We start from the raw sequence: 25,514 nt of genomic DNA on the forward strand, positions 1-25,514 counted from the left end.
AAAGTCAAGGGGTCTGAATACTTTCCGAATGCACTGTACAGTAGGCCTAGCCTCTAGATCACAGCGAATGCTATGTTTAACAATATATTTCCATATTGAAGTCATGCAATTAGACATCTTACAATGTGGATTTAGCAAAGATGGGATAGGCTTACATACATTTTGTTATTTTGTTTCTGTAGGTTATTTAACAAATTAGGCTACAATGGACTAACATTCTAATTGGAGTTGATGACAACGCAATTCTTAAAATACTGTAAATACACAACTTGAAGCAACCACATATATTTAGCCATGGAGCACGTTCTGATTGGCCAGTGAAGGGGTCAAGCCTCGACACATCCACAACTTGTTTATTCATCAAAACGCAGCTCTTTCACGCCACCGCCAGCATCTGTGCCCATAATTCCGGTTGTGAAAATAGCAAAAATATTTGACACACCCCCGAACCTATGGCACTACCACCAGCGCTTAGATGTACCATTGCGTTAAGTTTGTTAAAATGGAGCCCACAGTATCGACATAAAATCGTCAAAAATAACATCGCAATACTCTACTGTTAGCTTGGGTGGTATACTGTATAAACCGTATACCGGGGTATTTGGAAATAGCCACGGGATGGTTTTTCAATACAGTCCAAAGCTTTTCAATACATTTGAATATTTGTAGCTACTTAAGTTATTACCTTGCAGTCAACGTGCAATACCTTAAGGAGATAAAGCAGACTGCGTTCTTCATTTCACCGGTCACATTATTTTAAATTATTAAGCTTACGGTAGATCCCCAAAACAGTTGAGCCAGTCACTGTGTTTGTTTGTAAAATAGCACAACGGGAGAAAGCGAGCTGCTAAATCCATAGCGTTCTATTTCTATTGGAGAGTCTCTCTGTGTGGCGCACATGAGGTGATAAAGTTATACTTGTACGCAATTCACAACTAAATGTTTGCCATCAGATATCTGATAACGGCTTCCTGCCAGAAGACAAAGAGCTCTGGATGAGTCATTTTTCCCCCTGCGTTTCCTACTAGCGTTTTTCCCCCCCTCAGTTCTTCTCCATGTACACATGCTGCACTTCCTTCCGAAAAAGCATGCATCACAACTTTGTTCATTTGCACAATTTATCTCGTTCACTTTCGCTTGTAGCTATGCTTGTATGACTTTATGGAGCTGGATTTGTCCGTCTTCGCAATTAGTTTGTTAGTTTTTAGCTAACAGCGTCTATGTGATTTCGTTATTAGTTTGTGCCAATTTTGTTAGCATTCTGATAACGGAGGCCCAATGGGCTTTTATTGTGTTTTTAGTGCCCACTTGTGTGCTATGCTGGTAATACCACAAATCCCGGTATGAGAGATGGACAGTACAACAATCTGGAACCGCCCAAGCCTACCGTATCGTCCCCCCCCCCCCATCCCTATAACATATACATTTGTATGTGTTCTGCTAGGCAACTTGAACTCCTATACAACAGCTATTTGAAATGCCAGAGCGAGGGGGGTTAGAAAATGGCGAGCAAGAGAGAGAACAAGAAAGATGTTACTCACACATCGTTGAACTCCTCTAGGCTGGTAGCGGGCGTAAACACATCCAACAGGCCGATCACCTGACAGAAAAGAGGAGGTCAAAGGTTAGACAACATTCTAAATACAACAGACACAACTCACGTTGCAAACATAACTCATGCTACAGAAAAAGCTCACACTACAGACAAAACAATAAACACCACAACATGTGGTCTTCTTCCAACTGCTAAAATCCCTCAGGGTGATTGAGGCAAATGTGCAAAGCGCACACACAGAGGAGAATGGTTTATACATTTGTCTTTGTGCAAAGAAAAGTAGAGCCTTCGTAGTGTGAGACTGTGCTGCCGCCCGTTGTCCTTAACATGGTCTTTCACCTGTGTTTAACAGCCGTCAGATAAAAGGTCGCTTTGACAACCAACAACATCACGTTTCATCAAACAAAGTTGATGGACTTTTGGATGCAGTCATGGCAGGTCGTTCTAAAGCTTTGGAACAGAGCCTGAACCACTGTTCTGCTCTCAACACAGGACAGACAGTACACAGTGACAGTCAGGGCTCTGTGACACAGGCTAATGCACTCATAGTTTGTGTGTGTGTGTGTGTGTGTGTGTGTGTGTGTGTGTGTGTGTGTGTGTGTCTTGTGTTGCTGTTAACACAGGAGAAAGTGATGACTGAACTTTACAGGAAATCATGCAGAATACAATAGACAGAAAGAGAGAGCCAGAGGGAGAGAACAAGAGGAAGAGAGAACAAGGGAATGAGAGGGAAAAGGAGAGAGAGAGAGAGGGAGAGTGAACGATAGGGAGAGAGAACGAGAGCCAGCGTGACCGAGAGGGAGAGTGAACGAGCTGGAAAGAGGCATAGAGAAAGAAGAGCTAGCATGCAGGCACTGTGTGGGTGGCTAGAGAGGAGTTGAGGAGAGCGGACAGAGGGAGGAAGCGGACATCGGTGCCAGACCCAGTGTGCCCCCCTCTAGAGAAACTGACTGATGTGGGTGGGTGTCGTAACAACACGACTCGACACCGTCCACGCAGGGCAGAGCCCTCTGCGATTGGTGGACTCTAGCCAAAACAGAAAGTGATTGGCTGACTCAGGCTTTCCAAAAACCACAGCCTGCAGTGTAACCAGGCAACAGCGGGGAAATTCACTCAGAGAAGAACAGAGAAGAAGTGGGTCAAGACTCAAGAGCTGTGATCAAACTGACACATGTATCTCCTCTACTGTTCCCTTACCTGCTGCTAAGCGCTAACTGTTACCTGAACTCAAAAGAGAAGTTTTAACAACTCAAACCCACACACTCTCTGTGGCAGGTGTATCCTGCTGTTGCCTGCAGTTGAGAGTTACCTAAAGTCACAGAGAGATAACATTTCGATTTTGAAAAGACCTTGTCCACAATCACCACTGTCGACGTTGTCAGATTAAGATTCATTTATTGCCATTTGCCACACACAACCACAGCTTGGTGGTATTTGCTTTCGGTGCAGCAGCATGGTACCTCTTAAGTTAGACTCTGGGTCAAACCTCCTATCATCTTCAACTTGACCACGACACACAGCAGTTGACCTAGTGTGTTCAGCCTCACCACCACTGAATCATTCAGTGAAACCCCACACCCCTGAAGGAAGAAATTTGCTGCAGTGTTGTTTACACCACTGGTTTATGCAGAGTTAACTTCCCTTCGCCCCACAAGCATAACAGGCATAATATCGGATGTAACCAGTGGTTGTAAGGGTGAAGTGTTGGGTTTTCAGCACCATACCACCGTGAGAGTGAAATCAGTGAGCAGGACTGATGTTTGAATAAGCGGTGAGGGGCTTCTTCACTTCCTACAACTTAGCTCTCCTATAGGTGACTCAACGTTAGAGAGGGGATGTGACCATAGAATTAGAACGACTAGAATAGTCTAACATTTCCACTTAAGTCAAGGTACTCTGGTGGGTGGCCAACTGAACTAAATGACGACCGCCCCGTAGCACTCACTTCTGTCATCATGAAGTGCTTTGAGAGGCTAGTTAAAGATCTTACCCGACACCCACTTCAATTTGCTTTCTGCTTTTTTCGCACTGCACACTGCCCTATACCATCTGGACAAGAGGAATACCTACGTCAGAATGCTGTTATTGACTATAGCTCAGCATTCAACACCATAGTACTGTACTCTCCAAGCTCATCATTAAGCTCAGGGCCCTGGGTCTGAACTCCGCCCTGTGCAACTGGGTCCTGGACTTCCTGACGGGCCTCCCCCAAATGGTGAAGGTAGGAAACAACCCCTTCACTTTGCTGATCCTTAACACAGGGGCCCCACAAGGGTGTGTGCTCATCCCCCTTCTGTACTCCCTGTTCACCCATGACTGCGTGGCCACACATGCCTCCAACTCAATCATCACGTTTGCAGACGACACAACAGTAGTAGGCCTGATTACCAACAATGACGAGACAGCCTACAGGGAGGAAGTGAGGGCCCTGGCAGAGTGGGGTCAGGAAAATAACTTCTCAATGTCAACAAAACTAAGGAGCTGAACATGGACTTCAGGAAACAGCAGAGGGAGAACGCTCCTGTCCACATCGACGGGACCACAGTAGAGAAGGTGGAAAGCTTCAAGTTCCTCGGCGTACACATCACTGACAATCTGAAATGGTCCACCCACACAGACAATGTGGCGAAGAAGGCGCATCAGTACCTCTTCAAGCTCAGGAGGCTGCAGAAATTCAGCTTGGCCCCTATGACCCTCAAACTTTTACAGATGCACAATTGAGAGCATCCTGTCGGGCTGTATCACCGCCAGTACGGCAACAGCACCGGCCGCAACCGCAGGGCTCTCATGAGGGTGGTGCGGTCTGCCCAACGCATCACCGGGGACACACTGCCTGCCCTTCAGGTCACCCAGCACCCGATGTCACAGGAACGCCGAAAAGATCATCAAGGTCATCAACCACCCGAGCCACCGCCTGTTCACCCCGCTATCATCCAGAAGGCGAGGTCAGTACAGGTGCATCAAAGCTGGGACCGAGAAACTGAAAAACAGCTTCTATCTCAAGGCCATAATGTTAAATAGCCATCACTAGCCGGGTACCACCCAGCTACACAACCCTGCACCTTAGAGGCTGTTGCCGTATATACACAGACATGGAATCACTGGCAACTTGAAATAATGGAACACGAGTCACTTTAATAATTTGTACATATATATGAGATGAGTACAGAAGTATCTACTGTAATCTATTCTACTGTATTTAGTCAATGCCACTTTGACATTTCTCGTCCTAATAAAGGCCAGGGGCCTTTGTCGGCTCAAGTGAATGTCGTTCTATGGATGTGACACTGACCTGTTCTATGTGACACTGACCTGTTGATCACTCAGAGAGAAGCTCCCAGTGCATGGTTACAACAGGAGCAGGAGGATCATATAAAACACATACTTCGTCCACTCTACTCCCTTCACACACACACACTCTCATGCGCACACACAAAAACAGACACGGCTACTCCATCTGCTCTTTAGATTAAGAGATAGCAATCAATAGCCTTTCATAACGCACAGATACAGTACCCGCAGTCAGTAACTCTCACTCTGAGGTCAGGTCAGCTTTCCCCAGAGTGGAGGCAGATGGCGGCGACAGACACATGCATGAGCGCGTACACACACAGCATATTTTTCAGAAATCCCGGTTGGAGGATTATTGGAACTTGAATAAGCAGGGAGGGAATCCTCTAGGCTCAAACTGGGACTTGTGAAAAATACCGGTAACTTTTGCAAAGTTGGACTGGTAGATCAGTAAAAGGTCAAGGAAAGGTTAACTCGCATGCTCCGGGAGATGTGTGTGTGTGTGTGTGTGGACGGGGTTAACTCACGTTCTCGTGTTTCATGTGTTTGAGGAGTCGTAGTTCTCTGTAAGTCCTCTTAGCGTGCATGATGGACTGGAACGGCCTCGACAGCTTCTTCACCGCGATCTTCAGCCCCGACCTCACGTCGTATGACGAGCTGCGCAGTGTCAAAGAGCACACACACACACACACACACACACACACACCCCAAGAGATACACTTATATAATATTACTGATATAACATGACATTCCTGTTATCACAGTAAAGACGTTACAGCAATAATTCAAAACTACATTCCTCTTATTTCGATTGTATGCTACTTTCAACCAGAAATTTAAATAAACAATTATTAAAATGTAATATTGTGTGAAGTGGTCCTTGGGACCTGGAGAGGCGCTGTACACAAAGGTGTTTTATTAAACATCATGATTGTTGTAGCCTCGGGCATTTTGCAGTGCTCCGTATCAATGCAGTAGCCCTCCCTTCCTGCCGCATGTAACACAGCACAGTTAGGGCAAATGTAAAGCAAGGCGACAGTACACGTCGTCCCCCACGAATGACGCAGCGCATCATTCGACTTCGATACCGATACCAGGCTTAGTATCGCGATACTCGGTACCATCGCGACACCTAAACGTTACCACAGCAAAAAAAAAGACGGCGTATTAGCCAAAGTCACAGTCAAAATGGCACTTGATCCAGACAGATCCTTTGAGATCGATATATCACTACATTTGAAATGTTTGATGTCAATTTTTCTGAGACACCCTTGTGTGCATGAATGAATCAATTATACAACCAATTTGACTTTGTTCTAACCAATCTACATAAAAACATAACGGTTATAATTTACTTAAAATGGTAAGTCTGTATTGGTGACGTGAATGCCTATTCAATAGGAGTGTGTGCATGCATAGAGGTGTATGGAGCTTGTTTAGGCTGATTTCATGGGGCTACAGATGAAAAACAAATCTGTTTCCTTTCCATTTGAGACTTATTTTATTGTACTGACCAACAGCATTTGCATAGAAGAAGCTCTCTCTTTTTTTAAAGTGCACGCTGTCTCAGCCCTAATGATGTCATTCACACACACGTACAGAGAGACGTGACTGATGCAAGGGAGACGAAGTGAAGTTTTGGCAATGACTATGGTTTTTGCTGACACTCAGCTTTGAAATAAGGATATATTTTGCATTATTGTTTGCATTTTATGACAAACCCATGTTAAGGAGGTGCTGACCTGTTGCACCCTCGACAACCACTGTGATTATTATTATTTGACCCTGCTGGTCATCTATGAACATTTGAACATCTTGGCCGTGTTCTGTTATAATCTCCAGCCAGAAGAGGACTGGCCACCCCTCATAGCCTGGTTCCTCTCTAGGTTTCTTCCTAGGGAGTTTTTCCTAGCCACCGTGCTTCTACACCTGCATTGCTTGCTGTTTGGGGTTTTAGGCTGGGTTTCTGTACAGCACTTTGAGATATCAGCTGATGTAAGAAGGGTTTTATAAATACATTTGATTTAAGGATTTTTTTAGGATAAATAGAAAAGGAGTGGAGCTAAGCAAAGGCAACATCCTATAGGAAAACCTGGTTGTCTAATCCTTTTCAAAAGACACTGGGAGACAAATTCACCTTTCAATAGGACTTTAACCTACAACACTACGCCAAATATATACTGGAGTTGCTTACCAAGATGACATTGAATGTTCCTGAGTGGTCTAGTTACAGTCTGGACTTAAATTTAGTTGAAAATCTATTGAGAGACTTGAAAATGGCTGTCTATGACAAACCCATAACATGATGCAGCCACCACCATTCTTAAAAATATATAGAGTGGTACTCAGTGATGTGTTGAATTCGCCCCAAACAAATTGCTTTGTATTTGGGGATTTTTTTGTTTTGTTATACTCCACATTTTTTGCAGTACTACTTTAGTGCCTTATTGCAAACAGGATGCATGTTTTGGAACATTCTTATTCTGTACATGCTTCCTTCTTTTCACTCATTTAGGTTAGTATTGTGGAGTAACTACAAAGTTGTTGATCCATCCTCAGGTTATCACCTATCACAGCCATTAAACTCTGTAACTGTTTTAAAGACACCATTGGCCTCATGGTGAAATCCTTCAGTGGTGTCCTTCCTCTCTGGCAACTGAGTTAGGAAGGGTGCCTGTATCTTTGTAATGACTGGGTGTATTGGTACACCATCCAAAGTGTAAAATAAATGACATCACCATGCGGTCACTTCTTCCATGGTCTCCAACTGCTCTTAAATGCTAGTAAAATACTAAATGAATGTTCTTCAAACGATCGCTGCCCGCCCCCGCCCGCCCGACTAGCATCACTACTCTGGACGGTTCTGGACTTAGAATATGTGGACAACTACAAATACCTAGGTGTCTGGTTAGACTGTAAACTCTCCTTCCAGACTTACATTAAGCATCTCCAATCCAAAATTAAATCTAGAATCGGCTTCCTATTTTGCAACAAAGCATCCTTCACTCATGCTGCCAAACATACCCTCGTAAAACTGACTATCCTACCGATCCTCGACTTCGGCGATGTCATTTACAAAATAGCCTCCAACACTCTACTCAGCAAACTGGATGCAGTCTATCACAGTGCCATTTGTTTTGTCACCAAAGCCCCATATACCACCCACCACTGCGACCTGTATGCTCTCGTTGGCTGGCCCTCGCTATATATTTGTCGCCAAACCCATTGGCTTCAGGTCATCTATAAGTCTTTACTAGGTAGAGCCCTGCCTTATCTCAGCTCACTGGTCACCATAGCAACACCCACCTGTAGCACACGCTCCATCAGCTATATTTCACTGGTCATGCCCAAAGCCAACACCCCCTTTGGCCGCCTTTCCTTCCAGTTCTCTGCTGCCAATGACTGGAACGAATTGCAAAAATCACTGAAGCTGGAGACTTATATGTCCCTCACTAACGTTAAGCATCAGCTGTCAGAGCAGCTTACCGATCACTGCACCTGTACACAGCCCATCTGTAAATAGCCCACCCAACTGCATCGTCTCATATTGTTTTTTTTGTTCCTTTGCACCCCAGTATCTCTACTTGCACATTCATCTTCTGCACATCTATCACTCCAGTGTTTATTGCTAAATTGTAATTATTTCGCCACTATGGCCAATTTATTGCCTTACCTCCCGAATCTTACTACATTTGCACACACTGTATATAGATTTTTCTATCGTATTATTGACTGTATGTTTGTTTATCCCATGTGTAACTCTGTGTTGTTTTTGTCGCACTGTTTTTCTTTAATCTTGGCCAGGTCGCAGTTGTAAATGAGAACTTGTTCTCAACTGGCCCACCTGGTTAAATAAAGGAGAAATAAAAAAATGCTCAAAGGGATAGTCAATGTCTGCTTTTTTTTTTACCCATAAACCAATATGTGCCCTTTTTGTGAACCATAGGAGAACCTCCCTGGTCTGTGTTTAAAATTCACTGCTCGACTGCGGGACCTTACAATTATCTGTATGTGTGGGGTACATAGATGAGGTAGTCATTTAAAAATCATGTAAAAAACTTCTTTATGATAGGGGGCAGCATTTTCACTTTTGGATGAATTGCGTGCCCATAGTGAACTGCCTCCTACTCTGTCCCAGATGCTAATATATGCATATTATTATTACTATTGGATATAAAACTCTCTGTAGTTTCTAAAACTGTTTAAATGATGTCTGTGAGTATAACAGAACTCATATGGCAGGCAAAAACCGGAGACAAAATCCAAACAGGAAGTGAGAATTCTGAGACTGGTCAATGTTCAACTCATCGCCGATTCAATTCCCTGTAAGATATGGATCTGTTTGCACTTCCTACGCCTTCCACTAGATGTCAACAGTCTGTAGAACGTGGAATGAAGCTTATGCTGTGTTGTGGGGCCGGATGGGAGGGGAATGAGTCAGTGGTCTGGCAGATTGCCAGTTCCTGGTCACGTGCTTTCCTCATGATATCGCCTTGCGTTCCATAACTTCTACAGACATGAAGGAATGCTCCGGTTGGAACGCAAAAATTAATTTAAAAAAACATTATTGTCAACTGTATATGTATGGAATTACACTGCTTATAAGTAGTCACCCTTTCAAAATGTTCACCTTTTGTGAATGGGCAGAGCGTATAGATCCTTATGGGAAACTTGTAAAAATGTTGAAAAACATAATTTCACTTTGACATTATGGGGTCAGGGAGCTGACCAAGAACCCGGTGGTCTCTCTGATAGCGTTCCAGTGTTCCTCTGTGGAGATGGGGGAACATTCCAGAAAACAACCATCTCTGCAGAACTCCACCAATCAGGCCTTTATTGTAGAGTGGCCAGACGGAAGCCCCTCAGTAAAAGACTGCTTGCAGTTTGCCAAAAGGCACCTAAAGACTCTCAGACCATGAGAAACAAGAGACTCTCTGGTCTGATGAAACCAAGATTGAACTCTTTGGCCTGAATGGGAAGCATCCTGTCTGGAGGAAACCTGGCACCATCCCTACGGTGAAGCATGGTGGTGGCAGTATCACACTGTGGGGATGTTTTTCAGCAGCAGGGGCTGGGAGACTAGTCAGGATCGAGGGAAAGATGAACAGAGCAAAGTACAGGGAGGTCCATGATGAAAACCTGTTCCAGCGCGCTCAGAACCTCAGACTGGCGCGAAAGTTCACCTTCCAAAAGGACAAAAACCCTAAGCACATAGCCAAAACAACGCTAGCGTGGCTTCGGGACAAGTCTCAATGTCCTTGAGTGGCCCAGCCAGAGCCCGGACTTGAACCCGATCAAACATCTCTGGAGAGACCTGAAAATAGATGTGCAGCAACGCTCCCCATCCAACCTGACAGAGCTTGAGAGGATCTGCAGGGAAGAATGTGAGAAACTCCCCAAATACAGGTGTGCCAAGCTTTTAGTGTCATACCCAAAAACAGTTGAGGCAGTAATTGCTGCCAAAGGTGCTTCAACAAAGTACTGAGTAAAGGGTCTGAATATTTATGCAAATGTGATATCAGTTTCTTAAATGAATGCAATGTATGTAGCACGGAGTTCCAATACGATCAGAAATCTACAGGCGGGTTATATAGATCGCTGAATTTTTTGTATTAGTCATCTCAGGGATCCTACTTGAAAACGCAACAGAGAAGCAATTTGCAGTTTTGCAAATCACTAAACAGTCAATGGACATGAAATCATAAAATTACACAAACTGTGTAGGACACTAAATACTTCATAATAACAACCCAAATGTTATAAGTGGTGGAGTTGTCCTTTAAGTCATATAACTAGTCTCCCATTAACAGCAATGCATGACTTAGGATTCACCCATGTTACTGTCTGTCTGTATGGAGCTAAGGGGAGGATGTGTATGATACAAACGCACAGTGACACATCCATGCTACAGTGATTCCTCAGCAGCACATGCCATGTCCACACCCTGATACAGAACAAAGAACATATAGAGCAGTAGGTGTTGAACATGCCCTGCCCTTCTCTGCCTAACCCATCTGAGTCACACACACACACACAAATCTGATATTCATCAGAGATATAGCCTATTGCTGCAGTGACATTTCCCGACAAACATTTTCCGACACATTACATATACCATGTAGCCTAAAGTAGGACTGGGCATATGACCAAAATATCATATCACAATATTTCTCTCATTTTTTTTACTTGATATAGCTAGCTTTGATGAAGCTAAAATATTAATGCTCACCTATTGTTCTCCGATTTAGAATATACCATTGCACAAACAACATGCTGATCTAGGCCTACATCAGAACTGGGTGTCAGGCTGTATTTGCTAGCTAAACTCAGCAAACTTAACATGTGTAAATATTTGTATGAACATAAGATTCAACAACTGAGGCATAAACTGAACAAGTTCCACAGACGTGTGACTAACAGAAATTTAATAATGTGTCCCTGAACAAAGGGGGGGGTCAAAATCAAAAAGTAACAGTTAGTATCAGGTGTCCACCAGCTGCATTAAGTACTGCAGTGCATCTCCTCCTCATGGACTGCACCAGATTTTCCAGTTCTTGCTGTGAGATGTTACCCCACTCTTCCACTAAGGCAAGTTCCTGGACATTTCTGGGGGGAATGGCCCTAGCCCTCACCCTCCGATTCAACAGGTCCCAGACTTGCTCAATGGGATTGAGATCCGGGCTCTTCGCTGGCCATGGCAGAACACTGACATTCCGGTCTTGCAGGAAATCACGCACAGAACGAGCAGTATGGCTGGTGGCATTGTCATGCTGGAGGGTCATGTCAGGATAAGCCTGCAGGAAGGGTACCACATGAGGGAGGAGGATGTCTTCCCTGTAACGCACAGCATTGAGATTGCCTGCAATGACAACAAGCTCAGTCCGATGATGCTGTGACACACCACCCCAGACCATGACGGACACTCCACCTCCAAATCGATCCCGCTCCAGAGTACTGGCCTCGGTGTAACGCTCATTTCTTCGACGATAAACGCGAAGCCGACCATCACCCCTGGTGAGACAAAACCGTGACTCGTCAATGAAGAGCACTTTTTGCCAGTCCTGTCTGGTCCAGCGACCGTGGGTTTGTGCCCATAGGCGACATTGTTGTCAGTGATGTCTGGTGAGGACCTGCCTTACAACAGGCCTACAAGCCCTCAGTCCAGCCTCTCTCAGCCTAGTGCGGACAGTCTGAGCACTGATGGAGGGATTGTTCATTCCTGGTGTAACTTAGGCAGTTGTTGTTGCCATCCTGTACCTGTCCCGCTGTACCAATCCTGTGCAGGTGTTGTTACATGTGGTCTGCCACTGCGAGGACGATCAGCTGTCCGTCCAGTCTCCCTGTAGCGCTGTCTTAGGCGTCTCACCGTATGGACATTACAATTTATTGCCCTGGCCACATCTGCAGTCCTCATGCCTCCTTGCAGCATGCCTAAGGCACGTTCACGCAGATGCGCAGTGACCCTGGGCATCTTTCTTTTGGTGTTTTTCAGAGTCAGTAGAAAGGCCTCTGTAGTGTCCTTAGTTTTCATAACTGTGACCTTAATTGCTTACCGTCTGTAAGCTGTTTGTCTTAACGACCGTTCCACAGGTGCATGTGCATTCATTGTTTATGGTTCATTGAACAAGCATGGGAAACAGTGCTTAAACCCTTTACAATGAAGATCTGTGAAGTTATTTGAATTTTTACGAATTATCTTTGGGGTCCTGAAAAAGGGACGTTTCTTTTTTTTGCTAAGTATGTTTGCTCTGACTAAGTACATTTAGCTAGCTAACTAGCGATTAGCATTAACGGCTAACACAATTTATTTTAGCCACAACTTACTAAGAAAAGACAAACTAGCTCTTTGCAGACAGTAAGATACAAAAACTAATAGTGTAATTATAGAACTCTTGTGGATTTATATTACGAAGCAAAATGGAAAGCAGCATCAGTGTTACCAACACCTTGTTGCATCTCAGAATTGACCATGAAGATTGCAAGTGGTTGTGACTCCTGGTAGAGCAGAAAAACTGCTTTCCTTGTGTGTGGAAAGCGAGACGAGTCAAATAGCATAAAAACTGACATTACACGCGGCGGAGTGCTTTAACATATTTAACAAATCAAACATTGAAATACTGTTATACAAGGTAAAGTAAAAACCCAAACCGGTCCGTACATAAATACAGGTATTTAGTACAATACTAAAATACCAGTATTAATAAACAGCAATAGCCTAAAACAGACCTACTAAACATATTATAATTCACACAGGTTATATTGATTTGATGGCAATGAGAAGGTGTGTAGCTCCTGCAACGCAGCAAGTGGCAGCCAGAGAAGCAGAGAGATTCCCTAACACCAAAATCACTATGTCCACCCTGTTGCCATGTGGAGTTGTGCCCTTCCACATTATTCAGACCAACAATGCAGCACTTTAAGTATTTGTAAAATTATTCTTGACATAATGTTCGACAAAAATGCAGCTGCTAAAAAACTCACTGAGAACTGTTAGAGCCCCCTGGATCGATGATGAATTAAAAAATTGCATGGTTCAAAGGATGAAAAAAAAAGAGCAAAGTGGCAAACAAGTCAGGCTGCTCAGCTGATTGGTTGACATATTGTCAATTGAAAAATTGTGACAAAAAAATATATATATATATATATATAAAATGGGAAAAATGTGTCCATATGTCCTGTGTGTCCATAGGAGCGTAAGGAAGCGAAAGTAATTCCACTATCTAAAAATAGTAAAGCACCCTTTGCTGGCTCTAACAGCCGCTCATTCAGCAAAGCTGACTGTTCTTAGTAAACTGATGGAGAGAATTGTGTTTGAACAAATACAATGATATTTGTTAAAGAACAAGTTACTTACTGACTTTCAGCAGGCATATAGGGAAGGGCACTCAACTTGTACTGCACTGACTTAGATGACTGATTATTGGCTAAAATAAATGGATAATCAGATGATAGTTGGAGCTGTATTGTTAGATTTCAGTGCAGCTTTTGATGCTATTGATCATCACTTATTATTGAAAAAACACTTGTTATGGCTTTACGTCACCCGTCATCACATGGGAGTTATTTATCCAATTGAACTCAGAGTATTCTTCAATGGAAGCTTCTCTAACATCAGAAATGTACAGTGCGGTATTCCCCAGGGCAGTTGCCTTGGGCCGTTACTCTTCTCTATATTTACAAATTATTTGCCACTTGTCTTACAAGCTAAAATGACTATGTATGCTGACGATTGCACACTACACATCAGCACTTAGAGCCAGTGAGCTCACTGAGACTCTTAGCAAGGAGTTACAGTCAGTGTTAGAATGGCTAAAGAACAATAAACTGGCCTTAAATACATCTAAAACCAAAAGCATTATATTTGGTTCAAAGCATAACTCTTAGACCTAAACCTCAACTGGAGTTAGGAATATAAAAGGTGTGACCATGGAACAAGTTGAAGAATCTGAACTCCTAGGAGTAACACTGGCTGTTCAGTTAATATGGTCAAGTCATATTGACAAAATTGTTGTGAAGATGGGGAGAGGCATGTCTGTTATAAAATGATGTTATGCGTTTTTTTACACAACTGTACTAGTTGTTCAGGCTTTGATCCCAACTTGATTAATGTCCAGTAATATGATCAGGTGCAGCAAAGTAAGACCTAAGAAAGCCGCAGCTGGCTCAAAACAAAGCAGCACGCCTTGCCCTTAACTGCACATGCAGAACTAACATCAACAACATGTATGACAGTCTTTCATGGTTGAGGAGAAATTGACTGCTTCCCTTCTAGTCTTTTTAAGAAACATTTGTGTGTTGAAAATGTCTAACCAGTTGTATAGTCTATTTGCATACACTTCAGGCATACATACCCCACCAGACCCGCCACTATGAGTTTCTTCACAGTACCATAACCAAAAACAGATTTAATGCGTCACATTATATATAGTCATGTCATCGTGGAATGCTCTGACACCAGTGGTTACTCAGGCAAACAGCTAGTTCAGCTTTAAAAAACAAATAAAAACATATTGTATCACAGTACCTCTCCTCTTTCTAAAATACCTAATTTAACTGTACATATTCTTATATACAGTACCAGTCAAATGTTTAGACACACTTACTCATTCAAAGGTTTTTCTTTATTTCCTACATTGTAGAATAATAGTGAAGACATCAAAACTATGGAATAACACACATGGAATCATGTAGTAACCAAAAAAAAGTGTTAAACAAATCAAAACCCTTGAATGAGTAGGTGTGTCCAAACTTGACTGGTACTGTATATATGAATAGTGTGTCAATATTATTTTTGTTGTCTCTTGGTGTCTTCCCTATATATACTTTTTTAAATTCTATAATTATTTAATGTATTATTAATGTATTACAACATGAGAATGTTGTTCTTGTCTATTACTGTTCTGTACTTTGTAATGTATTGGTACGTTTTATGTGGACCATAAGACGAGTAGCGGCTGCATGTGCAGTAGCTAATGGGATCCTGATAAACTAAACTACTACGTGTAGAGTTTGCCCTCCAAATACCAAGGAACAAGGAAGCAAGTTCCTACGAAGTCAGATACGCACAGAAGCTGGTTTTCCCCTCTGAGAGTAAACGTGTTACCACAACTACATATGGTCTTATCAAAGAAGGCAAACTTTTCCGTGGTCATCTTAGTACTATTGTTTTATGTATTATAAATGCATTTGTGTTTGTGTAAGCTTGGCTTAGTGGCTGGCTCTGAGGCCACTGCATACCATAGCACTACCCACTGTACCAACACCTAAAGCAAACTACTCTAATGAGGCCCAGGCAATATCTATTTACACATTTTTTTATAAACTTCATATTTAACCAACTATTAACTATCTATGAACTACCTTTAATAAAACATTTACAACCCCCCCTTAAATGTCTTAAAGTAAAGTCTTACCAATCTATATTATTAATAACTCTGAACACTCTTTGCATAAACACTCTTAGCATGGAACTCCTGGGTGACTTCCACTTTCTAAAGAACCAATTCTAAGAACAGAGCAGGAATAGAGAAACATGGGAGTGGTTTTCTCAACAAGGCTTGGAATGACAGATGGGGTAGAATCTAGAATCCCTAACATGGTGCTTTACATTCCTTTGTCAGGCAGAGTTCACACCGAGGACTGCGAGGGAGGGGCAGCCTGGTGGCAGGAACAAATACATACATTAACTCTAACCGACTGGATGAAAGGTTTGGCATTACCAGCTTGTCTTTCTTTGCAGTCCTGCTGGGCATATGATAAAATCCATTCGCCGTATCAGGAACCACTTTAACATGATATGCTAGACATTTCTCCAGGTGATGTGAGATCTGATCATCTGAGTAGCGGGACTGCAAAAACATAAAACCTAGAAACGCAGCCACTGATTGACTGACTTCCCTGAACAACTGTCTGATTGGCCCGACTGGCCGGGCAACCGACTGACTGACTGCAGACAGGACTACAGGAACTGACTCATGGAATAGCCAAGACAACTGGAAGGACGGACTGTGTCCCAAATGGCACCCTATTCCCTACATAGCGCACTACTTGACCATATGACTCTGGTCAAAAGTAGTGCACTATCTATAGTGCCATTTCAGGCACATATCTAGTCTATTAATACCCCACAACTCTCCCATTATGCAGTACTGCACTGCCGCGCTCTCTCAACGTTGCTTTTCTCTCAACAACGTCAACGCACTCTCAAAGTATGTTTCACTGCACCGCCCAGGAAGGTACAGTACTTAGGCCTATAGAGTATACTCGGAGGCTCTGAGAGCACTGAGCAGTGTAGTCCTATGACAATGTTTTAGCTCACGCCTGCCAGCACTATAAGTCTAATTTAGCCTACTGCAGTGTCCCACAATTTACTGCAACTGCACTGTCCAGGAGACGCAGAGTGAGACGCAGCAGCTCATCAATATTTGGCTATAATACAGAGACAGAAGTTCAGAGCCTTCAACCGCTGACCCTAACTTAACATTAACCCTTACCGCTACCCTTACCACTAACCCTAAACGCAAATTAAAGTACAAATAGCTCATATATTTTCTGCTCACTTTCTGATGATCAGTGGTATAAAGTACTTAAGTAAAACTACTTTAAAGTATTACATAAGTCGTTTTGAGGTAACTTTTACTTTACTAAAGAAAATAAGGTACTTTTTACACAATTTCCCCTGACACACAAAGGTACTCATTCCATTTTGAATGGCTAGCAGGAAAGGAAAATTGTCAAATTCACGCACTTATCAAGAGAACAACCCTGGTCATCCCTATTGCCTCTGATCTGGCAGACTCACTAAACACAAATTCTTCAATTGTAAATCATGTCAGTGTTGGAGTGTGCCCCTTGCTATCCGTAAAGAAAAAACTCAAAAAAACAACAATGCCGTCTGGTTTGCTTAATATAAGGAATTTGAAATGATTTATACTTTTAGACTTTTACTCTAGTAGTAATTTACCAGGTGACTTCCACTTTTACTTGAGTCATTTTCTATTAAAAAGGTATCTTTACTTTTACTCAAGTAGGACAATTGGGTACTTTTTCCACCACTGCTGATGATATTGCCATTGTCACTTTTGTCCTTTCTAGCATGGCCATCTACTGACAAAAGGATCAATTCATCGCTTTCCAACTGAAAGCAAAATGATGCATCAGCAGCTGCTACTGTACAAAACAACGTAACAGTGAGACACACACTCAGCATGTCCAGAGGAATAACTATTCTCACAGGACAGGAGCGGCTGTGTTATAATTACATTATAATGAAGTCTTCTTGTCAAAAGGAGACTACAGCAGGATGACTCAACCGAAACAGAGCTGAAGAGACTAGGCTACCTAATCTCGCAGCTATGACTCATCAGTGTACACACACAACGGGAAAAGATGACATCATTCCAGACTCATCACCAGCAGGGCAGCAGATGCCTATAGAATTGAATGCTCATTACTCCACTGACTGGGGAGGTGGGGCCGCTTTCTGCCCGGCAACCACGTGACTTTCTATCCGTCACACTGCCTGCTGGCCTGGCTTAGAATGCGCTTCGAGAACATGCAGGGATGTAAAGGGAGCAAGGGGCTATTGGGCACAAGGTGATGTAACTAGAAACTTCCGTACAGTTTCAGCCACTTTCTGATTACATTCAGATGTAAGCATAATGATTTAGCCAAGTTCAAGCAACATCTTGTGGGGCAAATCGAATACCCACCCCGTATGCCTAGCCTACATTGTTACCATCATGCATAAAATGTTTTTCTTTCAGTAGCCTAATCATGAATGCCAAAGTTTTGATTTGGGATAGGCACAAAAAACACACACATTCGGGTTTCTACAACTGACAGATGATGCATTAACGTTGTTGTTTGTGCTGTTGGTAGCGTCGGCAAGCCTTCCGGGCGTAACCACTGTCATAGCGCGACGATTCAACCTGCAGACAGTTGAGGTTCCTATCTGGTATAGGTTGCTATCTGGGATCCTTGGAACATCCAACTCTGACGTCACCCCACTGAAGTTGAAATTTAAAATGATTAAGGTTATGGTTAGGGATAGAGTTTAGGGTAGGGACAAGCGTCGTGTAGGAGTGACACCACCTGTTGGAAGACAATGCTCACTGACAGCACTGGGCCACTGCGTCCCCACCGATAAGTAGGCTTCTGCATAAACATCCATATCAATCTGCACCATAAACACTTCCTCAAAAACAATTTCAGTGGTGCCTTTTTGTTTACTTGAGAGGCAGTAGTGAATAGGCGACTGAAGTCTTTCGTCTAGACTGTTAAATGCTCGTAAATGAAAAAGCTGGCTAATCCATTTTTGTTTACAGGACGTTGTTCACCAGGAAAACCTATCTGCACAAAAACAAAGATAATCTGATGTTTGAAAGACAGTCAGACCCAAGCCACTCAGAAGAGTGCGTAGCACAGCAATCTGGTTACAGTAACCTCATTTTTACACTGACTGACACTTCGTAGGTAGCTATCGTAAAATGCTGAGAAACAAAGTATCCCCTGGCCTGATTTTGTGATTTGAAACATTGCAGATTGCTACACTGTGCAATAGTTCAAAAAAATCTAATCAATTTTTATTTGTATCATAACATCTGCTAAACATGTGTATCGCGGGTGTAGCGAAATGCTTGTGTTTCTAGCTCCAACAAGAGTGTGCAAAGCTGTCATCAAGGCAAAGGGTGGCTACTTTGAAGAATCTCAAGTATAAAATATATTTTTTGATTTGTTTAACTCTTTTTTGGTTACTACATGATTCCATGTGTGTTATTTAATAGTTGATGTCTTCACTATCATTCTACAATCCAGAAAATAGTAAAAAATAAAGAAAAACCCTTGAATGAGTAGGTGTGTCCAAACTTTTGACTGGTACTGTGCATGTATGCATGCCTGTATGTATGTAAACTCAGCAAAAAAAGAAACGTCCTCTCCCTGTCAACTGAGTTTAATTTTCACCAAACTTAACATGTGTAAATATTTGTGTTTACATAACAAGATTCAACAACTGAGACATAAACTGAACAAGTTCCACAGACATGTGACTAAGAGAAATGGAATAATGTGTCCCTGAACAAAGGGGGGGGGGGGGGGGGCAAAATCAAAAGTAAGTGTCACTATCTGGTGTGGCCACCAGCTGCATTAGATACTGCAGTGCATCTCCTCATGGACTACACCAGATTTGCCAGCTCTTGCTGTGAGATGTTAACCCACTTTTCCACCAAGGCACCTGCAAGTTCCCGGACATTTCTAGGGGGAATGGCTCTTGCACTCACCCTCCGATTCAACAGGTCCCAGACGTGCTCAATGGGATTGTGATCCGGGCTCTTCGCTGGCCATGGCAGAACACTGGCATTCCGGTCTTGCAGGAAATCACGCACAGAACGAGCAGTATGGCTGGTGGCATTGTCATGCTGGAGGGTCATGTCAAAATGAGCCTGCAGGAAGTGTACCACATGAGGGAGGAGGATGTCTTTCCTGTAACGCACAGCGTTGAGATTGCCTGCAATGACAACAAGCTCAGTCTGATGCTGTGACACACTGCCCCAGACCATGACGGACCCTCCACCTCCAAATCGATCCCACTCCAGAGTACAGGCCTCGGTGTAATGCTCATTTCTTAGACGATACACGCGAATCGACCATCACCCCTGGTGAGACAAAACTGCGACTCGTCAGTGAAGAGCACTTTTTGCCAGTCCTGTCTGGTCCAGCGACGGTGGGTTTGTGCCCATAGGTGACATTGTTGCGGGTGATGTCTGGTGAGGACCTGCCTTACAACAGGCCTACAAGCCCTCAGTCCAGCCTCTCTCAGCCTAGTGCGGACAGTCTAAACACTGATGGAGGGATTGTGCATTCCTGGTGTAACTCGGGCAGTTGTTGTTGCCATCCTGTACCTGTCCCGCAGGTGTGATGTTCGGATGTACCGATCCTGTGCAGGTGTTGTTACACGTGGTCTGCCACTGCGAGGAATATCAGCTGTCCGTCGTGTCTCCATGTAGCGCCGTCTTAGGCATCTCACAGTACGGACATTGCAATTTATTGCCCTGGCCATATCTGCAGTCCTCATGCCTCCTTGCAGCATGCCTAAGGCACGTTCACGCAGATGAGCAGTGACGCTGGGCATCTTTCTTTTGGTGTTTTTCCAGAAACAGTAAAAAGGCCTCTTTAGTGTCCTAAGTTTATATAAATGTGACCTTAATTGCCTACCATCTGTAAGCTGTTAATGTCTTAACGACCGTTGTTTATGGTTCATTGAACAAGCATGGGGAACAGTGTTTAAACCCTTTACAATTTTTACGAATTATCTTTGAAAGACAGTCCTGAAAAGGGGACGTTTCTTTTTTTTCTGAGTTTATGTATGTATGTATGCATGTATGTATGTATGTATGTATGTATACACACACTACCGTTCAAAAGTTTGGGGTCACTTAGATATATCCTTGTTTTTGAAAGAAAAGCAATTTTTTTGTCCATTAAAATAACATCAAATAGATCAGAAATACAGTGCAGACATTGTTAATGTTGTAAATTACTATTGTAGCTAGAAACGGCAGATTTTTTATGGAATATCTATTTAGGCATACAGAGGCCCATTATCAGCAACCATCACTCCTGTGTCCCAATGTCACGTTGTGTTAGCTAATCCAAGTTTATCATTCTAAAAGGCTAAATTGATCATTAGAAAACCCTTTTGCAATTATGTTAGCTCAGCTGAAAAGTGTTGTGCTGATTAAAGATGCAATAACACTGGCTTTCCTTAGACTAGTTGAGTATCTGGAGCATCAGCATTTGTGGGTTCGATTACAGGCTCAAAATGGCCAGAAACAAAGACCTTTCTTCTGAAACTTGTCAGTCTATTCTTGTTCTGAGAAATGAAGGCTATTCCATGTGAGAAATTGCCAAGAAACTGAAGATCTCGTACAACGCTGTGTACCATGTTATTTTTTTCCTTTCACTTCACCAATTTGGACTCTTGTGTATATCCATTACATGAAATCCAAATAAAAATCCATTTAAATTAGAGGTTGTAATGCAACAAAATAGGAAAAACGCCAAGAGGGATGAATACTTACAAGGCACTGTAAGTCATGGCAAAATGTGTAGAATTACAGGAAATTGGCTTTATAGGTGTAATATGCAGAAATCACCCCACCATTTCCTGGTTGTTAAAATTCTAATAGTTTGCCTAATTTCAGTTTATGTGACAAAAAAGCCCCCCTTCTCATCGACGGGGCTGTAGTGGAGCAGGTTGAGCGCAGTTTGAGTGTCCACATCACCAACAAACTAACATGGTCCAAGCACACCAAGACAGTTGTGAAGAGGGCACGACAAAACCTATTCCCCCCCAGGAGACTGAAAAGATTTGGCATGGGTCCTCAGATCCTCAAAGGGTTCTACAGCTGCACCATCGAGAGCATCCTGACTGGTTGCATCACCGCCTGGTATGGCAACTGCTCGGCCTCCGACCGCAAGGCACTACAGAGGGTAGTGCGTACGGCCCAGTACATCACCGGGGACAAGCATCCTGCCATCCAGAACCTCTATACCAGGCGGTGTTAGAGGAAGGCTCTAAAAATAGTCAAGGACTCCAGCCACCCTAGTCATAGACTGTTCTCTCTGCTACCGCACGGCAAGCAGTACCCGAGTGCCAAGTCTAGGTCCAAGAGGTTTCTAAACAGCTTCTACCCCCAGGCCATAAAGACTACTTAACATCTAATTAAATGGCTACCCATAATCAAATGGCTACCCCCCTCTCCCTCTCTTCTATGCTGCTGCTACACTCTGTCATTATCTATGCATAAGTCACTTTAATAATTATACCTACATGTATATATTACCTCAATTACCTCGACTAACCGGTGCCCCCGCACATTGACTCTGTACCGGTACCCCCTGTATATATTGTTATTCTACTGTTGCTCTTTAATTATTTGTTACTTTTTTTTATTAATATTTTTTGGTAATTTTCTTAAAACTGCATTGTTGGTTAAGGGCTTGTAAGTTAGCATTTCACTGTCAGGTTAAATACCTGTTGTATTCGGCACGTGACAAATAACATTTGATATGTTGAGAATCATTGTACCATCTAAATCGCTAAATCGCTACGAAATATATTTTCCATAACCCAAAATATTGTATTTTCAGCTTTTTGAAACTGGTGTAGAAAATCGAAAGTAAAAGAGGCAAAAACAAAACTTAAGGGAAACATAGAAATAGCACACATAGAACTGATCTACCACTTCTTAAACTTGCTTTCAATGTAAATGACAGATCTATATCTCACATTTCTATGTAAATTTGGTCAGGTCTCCCAAAAAGTTACATATTGCAATTTTGTTCTCTGCCCCATGGCAAAATTAGTATAATTGCATAAAATGTGTTATAAAATTGATATATTTTCTCTCTGCCCAAATGACAAAATGTGTACAATAGCAGAAAACTTGCTTTAAAACTGTAAAATGTTCTCTACGCCTTTGGCAAAATGTGTAGAATTGCAGGAAATTTACTTTAAAACTTCAATTTCTCTCTGCTGACAAGGTGAGCCCCCAACAAAAACTTACTTACGCCCCTAAAAGGCTCGAGTGTGTAGTAATTTAACCTTTTTTTACTGATATGAAAATTATGTTCTTTATCTCTCCAAAACTGTACCGCAAGGGAAAGCAAACCTCCGTCAGAATATTTATACCTTCAATAGGGGCATAAGCATTTAGCGACTATGAACGGGGTAACTCTATAGTAGCTCTAGTTTAGATCCTTGTAATATGGATGGAATATCTTTCGTAGGACGGAGCAGAGTTTACTAAGCAGGCTCTAGTTCTCGTAGATATTGTTGATTTACTGGAAAGGTACCTACCAGACGGATCCGTAGGCTCCCGAGCCGACCGGGGACAGGGTCTGGTACCGCTCCGGGACCTCCCATATCGTCTTGTTGAGCTCCTGTCGGTAGAAAGTGGGTCTCTCCTTGTGAGACATTCCCTGCAGAATGCAGACAAACAAGCCCGTCGTAACTTCGGTTTCCTCGTTTGCCTGGTACTAGTGATGCTGGTGGTGCCTAAAACTCAATACTACGATAACTATTGTTGACCCAACCAACAGACGAATTTGGTCTCGCGCATTCCGGACTGTGCAAACTTTATCCCGTGCACCACATGAGAACCGCAGAGCCGGAACACAGTGAGCTATGATTGATTTCTCCTCTCTGCAGATTCCGATCTTGTTTATGGGTACGTTCAGCGGATCACTTTCGTCAAGTCGACTTTCAAAAATCGATTTGCGCCTACATGAATTTCACAAAAATCATGCGATCAAAGGTCATGACGTTTTGACTGCAGTCAATGCAAGTTTTTGCAGTTGCTCTTCACCATAGAGGATAATAGAGTCCTCTAGTGGCCAAAGGGATATTTTAGCATTGTCAGCCCCATTTTTTTGTTTTATTGAACCTTTATTTAACTAGGCAAGTCGGAAAGAAATCGTATTTACAATGACGGCCTACATTGAGGGCTTCCACCATGCTTCTGCCATTTTAAAGTATATATACAAAATGTATATATCTACAAATATAAAGATAAGTCCCTTATCTATCTCTAGGCTCTTCACCAACTTCATCCTGCAGCCATCCCTGCATTATGGGAGGCTCTAATTAACCAACGTTGCTGCCATTCATGTCGAACAGTGGATATATACAAATAACGGTGATATTTGAGTTTCTCTCTCACTAATTGGCTGTACAATGTAAAACACTTGTATAAACAATTGCAACACTGCCATGTTGAAAAACCACATTAGTGTCTGACTTTCGGCTGTCACAGCTGCACCTCCCCCAATTTTACTCCTCGACATTTGTCTACTGTCGGTTGCTTTAGTCACTCAAACCTGACTGTGTTGAGACGGAACGTGAACTGGGTGTAATCATTAGTCCAAACAGTTGAAAAAAATAAGTTTTTCTATTGAACAAACTCAGGTAGGGCCCTACCCGTTTTGTTCAGGTTGCTTCCGTTTAAGAAACGTTTTGCAACAGAATCGGTTTTAATAAGCCCCTGAAGTGCTACCCCGTCCCTATTCACACCTCTCGTGATTTGAGTTTGGCAGATGGGGAAATCCCACTGAAATATGTGGTAATTCCTGATATCCTTTGCCTTTTACTGTAGGCTACATGTTGAAATCAAAGACAGGTTTAGAAACTCTGTGTTGAAATGTTGAAAAAAAATTACGTTTGCAATAGTGATTGACCCGTTGGGCTTATTTAATATATCACAGTGTTATGATGGCCTTACTATCTTGATGTTTCCCCAATATTTTGAATTGCCATCTGGACAAACCTGCTGCATACATTTTTACTTGCAGTAATCATAGGCCTAGCTGTTAGTTTAATTAGGTTACAGCATACATATACATTTATATCAAAGACACTCATTACACCCTATTTGTTTAGCTTTATATACAGTATGTTGAAAATCCTCCACACATTTCCACCAATCACCCCCATTTCCAGGTTTCTACAGGGGCTGTATGTCCTCCTAGCCTCATACAAACTATCCTGATCTCACTAGCTCGCTACACGGATAGAGCAAAACAGAATTTGAGCTCGCGAAATCAGGATGGTTCGTACGGGGCTAACGTCCTCCCCCAACACATGTTAATTAGGCTCACATGCTTCCAATTAGTGATGGAAAGTTTGCTCTTTTTACTGACTCAGATTTTTTCTACTCGGCAGCAAAAACCTGTTCAACCTCCATACTTCCATTCATTTTTTAAACCAGTACCAGGTTACCTTCATACGAGTCCTCCTGGGCTTTGTGAGCGTTTCTTCCTTCCATAGAGTGGTCATATTAGTTAGTGGGTCAAACCGTCCACCACATTTGTGGAAGGCTGATTAAGTGGATTGAGACGCAGCCCATGCAACAACACAGATATCTCTAGCTTAAACTGACAGATTTTTATGGGTGCAACAATAGTCAACTGAGAACTGAGATCCTAGTGTTCTTACAGACACTCCACTGTGAAGCTCCATAACCCTCCAATATTTTTCAATATACTGCATCTCTCCTTGATACACAATTGGCTGGGACAAAGATCACCTGACCAACTTTGATTTTGGTGTGAATTGTCCCTTTAATGTGGAGGAGACCGTAGATTAAAAATACAAACATTTAAACATTTA

At 42.7% G+C, this 25,514-nt stretch overlaps 1 protein-coding gene across 3 annotated transcripts in view; it reads right to left on the bottom strand.

The window, feature by feature from the left end:
- The window catches only part of LOC120065006 (mitogen-activated protein kinase 14A-like), a 39,785-nt gene extending 16,122 nt beyond the window's left edge, over window positions 1-23,663 (bottom strand). Inside the window, exons 1-3 of one of the 3 annotated variants that reach the window (XM_039015642.1) lie at window positions 23,208-23,663; window positions 5,374-5,503; window positions 1,542-1,600 (exon numbers count right to left, since the gene is read on the bottom strand). In XM_039015642.1, the coding sequence (XP_038871570.1) occupies window positions 1,542-1,600; window positions 5,374-5,503; window positions 23,208-23,326 (308 nt within the window). In that variant the 5' untranslated portion in view covers window positions 23,327-23,663. Of the gene's footprint in view, window positions 1-1,541; window positions 1,601-1,812; window positions 1,905-5,373; window positions 5,504-23,207 lie in introns of those variants that run through there. The other 2 variants (XM_039015640.1, XM_039015643.1) reach the window with 2 other exon arrangements.
- Window positions 23,664-25,514: the final 1,851 nt, after the last annotated feature.

Source organism: Salvelinus namaycush, chromosome 20 (genome assembly GCF_016432855.1).
Source record: "Salvelinus namaycush isolate Seneca chromosome 20, SaNama_1.0, whole genome shotgun sequence".
In the NCBI taxonomy this organism is placed as follows: domain Eukaryota; kingdom Metazoa; phylum Chordata; class Actinopteri; order Salmoniformes; family Salmonidae; genus Salvelinus; species Salvelinus namaycush.